Below are 9531 nucleotides of genomic sequence, written 5' to 3' on the forward strand. Positions count from 1 at the left end.
TGTATTGGTTGTAAGGGGAAGGAGAGGACAGAAAACAATATGATGTGTGAGATGAAGTTTTGTATACTTGTTCAAAGATACTTTTCACTGAATGTCACTGTTCACTAGATGTTTAATAAAAGTAATGAGATAAAAACTTTTAAAATGTTTTTTAGATAATTAAAAAGAAAAACAAAGTTTACAAAAAGATTTCATGTTGAAATTAAATTTTAAACTCACGAGATTCAAACCAGTTGCTCTTCTTCCTTCAAGCATTTTTTTTAAAATCGAGTTGTTCAACATTTTTCTCATGTTTGCAGGTTGCTTGATGCTTGTAGTTAAGTGTAGTTAAATCAGGGTTAGCAAAAACTTCAATTCTATAAGCAATTGCATTACCCGGGTAATTAACTTGGGTAGATTTTCCTACAAATTGCAAAAATCAAACAAAGTTAGTGGGAACAAGCTTTTTTATGCTAACTATAAATGTCTGTTTTATAACTTTTGAGATTTATGCCTTTTTTACAAAGTAAATATTTCTTTGAACTATTATCGAGATTGTCATTGACTTCATCCAAACCCAATTTTTTTAAACTATTTCAAAATGTTTTTTTATACAACTTTGCAGTTTAATTAAGTGTCTAACTAATCTTTCTTCAAAAGAATAAAACAGTTTTTTTAGTTGTTTTGACATCTCTTACTGCTTAAAAGATATTTTTTTTTTCAATGTGTTAAATTCTGCAAAACAGATGACAAGGTTTTTAACTTCAAGAATTTTGTTATATTTAGTATTTTTCAATTTTAATATTGAATTAAATTCTTTTACTGCATGGTAAAAAATAGTTTTTTCCATGTTAAAGTTAATTTATTTTAATTAAAGTTAACTTAGAAATAATACAATCGATGTCATCTTAACTTATTCGTTTGAAGTTATTAAAAATGCTTTAAAGCCTTTTTTTATTATTAAACTTCAAATTGCGTTCTGTTTTTAAAAAATGCTTTTAAAAAAATGTTTTTAGAAGAAAAACTTTTGAGATTTAATTTGATAAATTCGTATATTTAAATTCGTTGGAATGGTAAATATTTAAGATAAATTAAATCAGTTGGTAATAAGACATTTTTAAAAATATATATTGACCAGCATTTGCAAAAAATGCTCCTTTAAAAAAACTTTAGGCATGAACATAACAAATATATCTGTTAATTATATTTATATGCATAACAATTTAAAAATGAAAGGTATCTGTTTTTTACTTCTAGATTATTAAATATATGTCAAAAAGAGTAAAATAATAAAAAAGTCAATTTTTAAAAATAGATTAATGTAAGCGTTTAAACAGTATGCAGAGTTTAAGGGTAGCTTTATTGTTTTTGACCATAAAAAGTTTCACATAAATATTGACTATTCAAGATTACAAGACCATAAGATGGAAAAAAAAGATGAAAAAAAAATGGACCCCTTATTATGAGTATTGATATGTGCATAATGTATAGTATTATTCCTTATTGATCTTTATTTGGAAAAAGACTTATATAAGCATTTCAGAGGCAGAAGGTGTTTTAAAGTTTTCTTGTTTCTTTGCAATTTTTTGTTTGTTTTTTACCGTAACAAAAACACGAACTTTGACTTTTCAACATGGTTACAAGACAATAACATAATTAAAACACGGGGAAAATATGTTGATTTCTTATCACTTGGGAATATTGATTGCTTATGCCAAAAAATATCGTTTTAGAAATTTCACTTTTTGAATTTTGAATGAGCCACAGGATAAACGATTTAAATTTATTTCCCCTTCCTTTTTTTGTTATCATTTCTAATTAAATAAGTTTTTTCTAAAATAAAATTTCATACATTGTGCTTTTTTGTTTTTAGATTTGGTACCAAAACGTATAACTGAATTTAGTGGTAAGAATTATTTATTTTAATTTGTTTAGGGAAGCTTTTACGTGATCAATTCTTTTAAAATGCGATTGCTTTATTTTTGGAGATTTTTGCATCGGTTCATTCCCGCACCACAAATTTAAAATAATTGATAAATTCGACTACTTTTCTTCTTTCATTTACAAAATACTTTTGGAGAAAGTTTCAATAGCTGAAAGGAAATAGTGAAGATTTTTATGACATGAGTTTTTTCGGTCTATTTTGCTAATAAAATGACTCTCATGACTTTCAGTATTTTGTAAAGATTCAGTATTTTACTAATTGTAGTGTAAATAATGTTATTATCAGTTACGTTTGTTATCTAGTTAGATGGATTGTTTTATCTGTTTTATTTGTTAGCCTCGTTTTATGATAAACTTTTAGTTTTAACATATTTTCTATTTTGTGAGTTTTTGTTTTCAGTGTCAGTTTTATTACTTCGTTAAATTTCTAGAAGATAGTTATCAGTTATCAATTTGTTAGGTATGAATAGGTTAGCAATGAGTATAAGACAACTGTAAATGTTTATATTGAAAAACTTTTATTTTCTTTGTAAATTTGAAGCCGTAAACATTAATTGTAGTATTGCTCGTGTGGTTTGAATTTATACTTTCACTGATCCATTGAAATTCTTTGTGAAAATTAGTTTTCAATGTGATAAAAGCCCATGAACAGAATTTTGACAAATAGAATCATTTACACTCTTTTGTCTAAAAATTTCTCTCTCTCTCTCTCTCTCTCTAAAACACCCTACCCCACCCACCCCCTACTCACCTTTTAAGCTTTACGGAGATGAGTCTTTTTAAGCATATTAAAGAGGAAAAAAAGAATGAGAAAATAAACTTAGAAATATCTATTCTTTAAGAATAAATCCTTCCATTTATTTAGGGACTTACTTTTGAATAATTAAAAACCCACCTAAAATTAAAAATCAAGAGAAACATTGCAGCCTCTTTTAATCAAAGTTGCACCCTCCTAACTCTGTTCTTGATTAAACTGAAACATTCTATCCTTCCCTAAGAAGTGAAGCTGTGGGCCAGCAGAGAAGAAGATTCTTATAAGCAAATTTCTGAGCTTTGTGTTGAAGCGGTGAGGCCAGCAATTTCCTACCCATCAAAATTTACAGTAGAGTGCAAAAGTTTATAATTAGCTAAATTTTTCAAGTTTTTTTGTCATAACTTTTTGACTTTTCACTGAAGATGAATGAAATATCTAACAATTGTTCCTATAATGGGATCGTATAATTTACTCAAAAGAATGATAACTTGTAATGGTAGGTAGAAATTCAAATTTTATTGAAAACATAACCGAACAAAACTTTATAAACAGTTCCATGCCCATTTAGAAAATCAAAACTTCATTAAGAAAAATTAAAATTAGTTTACTGGAGATAATATTTAACTTAAGTTGAATTAAAAAAAACAATGGGAAAGGTTAAGGAATTGTCACGAAAAAGAAAAATTTAATAATACGTGTTGTAGAGAAGAAGATTCTTATAAGCGAATTTCTGAACTTTGTGATGTGGCTAAGTTAACAGTTAGTAAACAAGTTAAGAGATATAGAGAACAAAAGACACTTGAAAAAAATGATGGCTATAGAACTTACGTTTGTAGTTTTATTTTCGTTATTCAATATGTGGTCTTCTTTAGTCAGACTGACTACTATTTTATGATATTGATCTAAATTTAAAAATTAAAATCCGCACTTGAAAATTTCACTTGAAAATAAAATGTTTTACCTGCATTCTGTACATTTTGAGTTTTTGGTTAACGGACCCAAACTCTTCTGTTAACTAAAAAGGTCGCTCCAATAACTTTAGATAGAGAGGTAAGAATTGAGTTTTGAATTTTTTATTATAAATCAAATGTTTCTTGATTTTACCGAAATCGATAACAAGTATTTTTCTATTTGTTTGAAAGTTCCGATTAAAAAAAGTACAAATACCTCAATCACGTTCTTGCTTTCAAAAATTGTCATGAGATGCTCTAAATATTCTCAGGAGAATTGAGAATATGTAAAGCGAACTGTGTAAAAAATAGAGCGAAGAGGAAGATTGCAAACTGTCTTTCCACAATCCACGTTCGAGTTTTCAATTACAACTAAACCCTCACTCTGGATGAGTTTTCAAACAACTCTGTAAGCATTTTTTAAACTGGAACAAAGCGAATATATGAAGTTACAAGCTTATTCACGAGTATCACTAGAATGACTACAGCACTTCAAGACTCTGATCATCCTCAGCACTTTTGAGTTCATCTTGCTTTGTTGAACGAAAACAAATGCTAAGTATGAATTCTTGCTCTGAGAAGATGTTTGGCTGATGTTGACCTGCTGATTTTGACTTTGTAAAGTTATGAAAACAAATTGTGTTAGTAAAATCGCAGCTATAAACAAGCACTAAGCGCTATTACAACCGTAACAACTCTTTAAGTTAAGCATCAATTGTTGACATTTAATCGCTGCGTTCACCTTGGCTTTAAGTTCATAATGTATTAGCTACGAAAAATGTTCGATTTTGAACATTGCTAACAGAAAGCACAATTTAAAAAAAATATAGGGTAGATTAGGGTAATTTGAGCACCTTGGTAATATGAACATACCTAAAGATTTCGTAGACGTAAGCATTAAAGTTGCTTTGTATTTTTTGAATCGACTTTATATGGTGATAACAGGAATCAGTACAATTAGCGTAAATTTATAAGCAGTAATTAGAGGGTATTATTTAATTAAAACGCTGTTAAATTTTTTGCATTTTTAAAATAATATCGTCACGCACGAATGTATCTGTGGCGCGAAATTTTGGTGCAAAAATAATGAAATTAATTTTTTTATGAAGAAAAATATATTAGCTAAAAATCTGTTCCGTTTTTGCTTGAAAAACAATGCATAGAAACATTTAGTTTTGACTTTACTTAAAGATGCCATTTTTGTGAAATATGAGCATGCTCAAATTACCCCATGTTTTTCATTGAAATTACCAAGTTTAAAGTCGTAAAACAGCAGTGGTTTTAATAACTATTTGAATAAAAACAAAACATAGCAAAGTATTATATTATTTTAACAATACTGAATATTCTTCTGTAATTTAAATTCAAAATATTTGAATGTTTATCGTTCAAATGTATGAGTCGATAAAATTGAAAAATGAACGAAAAATTTTTTTTTTTTTTTTTGCGGAAAATATAGTCGTGTTGTTTTAACAAAAAGTGGCTTAAAATTTGATCTTTTAACGATAAGTTTTGTTGATAACGAATCATTATATTCCAAAAATTAGTTCTATATGTCAGGTTGATATTTTTTTACTTAATTAATGCTAATTTTTTTGAGCTAAATTAAAGTGCTCATATTACCGAGTGGTATTGGTAATATGAGCACTTTTGCGACTTTTTTAGAACCTTTGTGCTTTTAAAAAAAAAATTCGGTTGCCCAAATATCTAGGTAAACTATGAGTAGGGATCCCTAAAAATTGTTAATTCGCAAAAATTTTGGATCAAGCATAATCATTTTTGAAAATATTCCAATTTTCGCTTAAGGTGCAAATAGTACCCTAATCTACCTTATTAGGTTAAAATAGATAGATAAGATAGGGTAGTATCTCTTTCTTTTCTTTTAAGCCTGGTCTTTTGTTGTTTATTCTCTTGTAAGCAATATCTTTCTATAAAAAAATCTTTTTTGCTTAAAGAAAGCTCATCGCTGTTACTCATGCACTTTCAGTTTGTAGGCACTGTTTTTTGGAATTATTGACAGCATGGTTTTCAACATTTTTGTGAGTTGTTTCTAACAAAACTTCTAAAATGCCAGAAGGAAATGAAAGATCAAGTAACGAAGCAACTTGGTAACAGGGCAATTAATAAATCGGACTAAAACAGTTTGCACCATACGATAAATGAATCGTTCAATTACACCTTATTTGTATATCAAGAAACTCAATTCTTTATGTACTTAATTGCTTTCTACTCTATCGTCAACACAATCCCCCTAATAAAACTTTTCGGCCTTCAAAACCTGACGAAAATGTATTTTTTTTATCCTAAGAAAAGAGAAATGGATAAAATCATGTAAAGTATAAGTTTTAATGTTACTTTGAGAAATCTTTTTTTATATTATTTATACGAGGGATGTAAGGGAAAATTGAATTCCATTTTTTCGAAGTTTCAAAAAGAATATTTGGCGACATTTTGTTATTGCTTTGTTAAACAGATTGTTACTCGATGTTGGGTCTTTCAGTAGAAATATTAGGGGTGTGGCTGTAAAAAGCTAAAAGTATATTTTGATATTTCTTTATCTTTTGTAGCAGCAGCAGCATGAAAATCCCTGTTTTTTATGTCTCAGAGAACATTTTTAATCCCTCATTTCTACGCATTGTCTTGAAATTTATACTGTTGAAAAAAGTATAAAAACTTCATTCACGTTCTTAGTTTTAAGAATTGTCTTGAGATGCTCTAAATATTCTCAGGAGAACTGAGAATATTTAAAGCGCACAATGACAAATAGAGCAAAGAGAACAATTTTAAACTATTGTTCCGCATTCGACGTTCGAGTTTTCAATTACAACTAAACCCTCACTCAGGTTGAGTTTTCAAACAACTCTGTGAGTGAGTGAGCGAACGGACGTTTTTTAAGTGGGAACATCGCCGCATGAGTTGAGCTATATCATTGATGAAAATCGCAAACTTCTTCGTTCATTTTCTTGTTTATTGTAATTTCTGAACGAACGATGTGAAAGAAGTAAGTGTTTAAGATTTTGTTGTTATGTAGTTGTTAAAATCAGTTTTGAGCAGAATATATTTCTATTAGTTTGGTTTTTAGGGAAAAAGCGATAACAAGTTTACTTTTTTACAATATTTTAAAATATTTTTTGTTGCTTTAGCAAAGAAATAAAAAGCGAAAATATTTTCATTTCAGTTTGAAAATAAGTTATTTTTGTATCAAAAATCTCACGCGACTTTTAAATAAAGTTGAGCGCTGTTTTAATGCTTTTGGTCAAGCTTCTGATAGGCTGAATTGTTTATAGTATTTCTATTGGTTGGAGCGCAACCATAGTTTGAAAACGGCGTATGACAAGTTTCAATAAATATTTTATTTTTGTATTTCGTAAACTATTTATTCGTTTTGTAAATATTTAAATAAAAAATATTTTTTGAACTAATTTGTGATCTTTTGAACTGTTTTGATGATTTTTATAAAGAAAATAATATCCGTTTTATATTTATTTAACACGATATTGTGTTTTCAAATTCTTGCAATTTGGTTTTCTTGAACAATTGTTGTTGCAAATAAATAAATATTAATAATATTATTAATATGTTATTATTATTCTTCAGGTCAGATACAATACAAGATGTTCATGGAATGCTTCTTTGAAGCGCAGGCGTCGATTAAAGAGGACATGAAAAGATCAATCGATGAACGAGAGTGGTTTATTGTTATACGCGATGGAAAAACTGCTTATGAAGTTTCACATGAGAAATATTTCATCGAGAAATTGTTTGACGCAGGATGCAAGTTGAATGGATTAAATGTTCGTAAAAAGATTTTATCTGAGGATGAGAAAAAACTTATCATTTTATGTTCGACAAACGTTCGTAGTGTCGCCTTATTTCATCCAGTGAAGATCGATGGATGGACACCGAAGCATAAGATTGAATGGTTGCGGATATACATCAGAGATACTTTCGTATCAAAGAACGAGTTCGAAGGTTTCGTCCCGTGGATTCGACTCACAGAAAATTTAGATCTTGAACTTCACGACGACACGAACTTCATCGACGACATTTGTGAATGGCTTCGTGGTTCGAACTTCAAGGAGTTGACGATCTGGTACCGTGGAAAATCTTTTTATAACATCGAAGAGTTTAAAGTAAGAAACACGTAAAGAAGAAAAAGTAAATACAAATGTAAATATGTAAAAAGTATATGTAATACAAGAAAGCTTTTATAGCATCGAAGAGTTGAAAAAGTTGAAGTGATACGAAATACTTTTGATTGTTTAAATATTTTTAATATTTTAAATAAAAATGTAAAAGGTGTAAATAATGCAAGAATTATTTATGAAATGAAATATTAAGTAATTTAAAATGAAAAAAAAAAACGATTTTCTTTTAAAACATAAAAGGTGGAAAAAAATGGAAAGATTTTCATTTTTATTTTAAGTTTTTGTTGCGAATATTTGTTGTTTATTAAAACTTAAAGAAGTTTTTTAAATACTGCAAAAAATCACGGAAATATAATAAAATGATAGCTATTTAATGTAATAACAATGTTAATATACAAAAATTTGGTTATTTTTCTGTTGTTGTCAATGGTAACAGTAATGAAAAAAATATTCGAGTTTTTAAGTTGAGATTCGATAAATTTTAGAACGGAAAGCTTTTTTTGATATTGATAAAAAAAAAAAAAAAAAGAAAAAAAATTGGAACTCGGAAAATCGAAAAACAAAATTTTAGCAAATTTTTTAAAAGTTTCGGACGGTGGACATATTTTTCATTCCCAAAGGAGGAAGGCAGTTAAAAAAAATTTTTTCTTTGTAAATAAAGTAGTTAAATTATTGTGAAGGTATTAAGTTTGTGTTTTGTTTCGAAAAACTTTCAGTTGTTTTCAAACCATGTTTTTTTCAACCCCCAATCATTTATAATGACAGATTTCATTTTTCATGTAACTTTGATCAATTTATACTTGCCGTTTCCATAGCAATTAAAAGTAACCTTGAGAAAAAACTTTGAAAAAAATTTTTTTTTAAGATAGCTCTATACCTCTGATGGTTTTGTACCAATAGAGTATAACCATCAATTCACTCAACAATAATGATAAGGTAAAATTAACGTTACACAATGCTGAGTTCATAAGCTTTACTACTGATATATGGACCAGTAGTTCAAATAAAAGCTTCATGAGCCTGACAGGTCACTGTTTAGACAATACATTTAATCAGAGAACTGTTATACTTAGAGTAGCTCCATTTCCTGAGAGACATACAGCAGCAAATATTGCTGAATTAACTGATGATATTATGACTGAATTAAAATATCACCTTTAAAAAGGTCATTTAATAGCTAGAGATAATTGTGCAAATATTGTTAAGGCTGTTAAATATGGCCCATATGATAGTATGCCTTGTTTTTTACACACATTGCAACTAGTAATTAATGAGTGTAATTAATTTCCACATAGCAACAATTCGCTTGAGCGAAAGAAATTATATTGTCTCAGATATTATACCTTAGATACAGTTTTTGAAACATTTCATTAATAAAGCTTCAATTGATGACAAGTTCATTGGCCTGGAGAGTACACTGATTTAACTAATTCAATGGAGAATAGATTCAAACAATATACTGATAACTATAACATCATCTTCTCAACATTTCTTGATCCCAGATTCAAATTAAAAATATTCAAAAATGAAAGCACTTTCTCAGCTGCTAAAACAAGTATTGAGAACACAACCATTCAACTTATTAAAACCCATGAAAATATAAAACACATCAAAGTTACTGAAAATGATCAGTCTGCAGACATTGAAATTATTGACTCAGAATATTCAAATAATGGTTCAGTCCTAAATGAATACAAAGATATAAGGTAAGTATGGGTATTAAGGCCCGGCGGGTAATAAGGCCCACTAATCCAAA

The 9531-nt window shown here is 28.4% G+C and overlaps 1 protein-coding gene and 1 long non-coding RNA gene across 3 annotated transcripts in view; one reads left to right on the top strand and one right to left on the bottom strand.

The window, feature by feature from the left end:
- Positions 1 to 475, bottom strand: part of LOC149893790 (uncharacterized) — a 22612-nt gene extending 22137 nt beyond the window's left edge. Inside the window, exon 1 of the long non-coding RNA XR_016449104.1 lies at positions 220 to 475. This is a non-coding gene — a long non-coding RNA (uncharacterized LOC149893790). The remainder of the gene's footprint in view (positions 1 to 219) is intronic.
- LOC149893791 (protein NLRC5-like) overlaps positions 1 to 7866 on the top strand; it is a 17557-nt gene extending 9691 nt beyond the window's left edge. For both annotated transcript variants that reach the window (XM_090076374.1, XM_090076375.1), the window contains 2 exons: positions 1853 to 1885; positions 7225 to 7866. In XM_090076374.1, coding sequence (XP_089932500.1) covers positions 1853 to 1885; positions 7225 to 7775 — 584 coding nt within the window. In that variant the 3' untranslated portion in view covers positions 7776 to 7866. The remainder of the gene's footprint in view (positions 1 to 1852; positions 1886 to 7224) is intronic.
- Positions 7867 to 9531: the final 1665 nt, after the last annotated feature.

Source organism: Hydra viridissima, unplaced genomic scaffold, assembly GCF_058129835.1.
Source record: "Hydra viridissima isolate aposymbiotic clone 2 unplaced genomic scaffold, HvirCarnegie_v1 scaffold_1, whole genome shotgun sequence".
Classification (NCBI taxonomy): domain Eukaryota; kingdom Metazoa; phylum Cnidaria; class Hydrozoa; order Anthoathecata; family Hydridae; genus Hydra; species Hydra viridissima.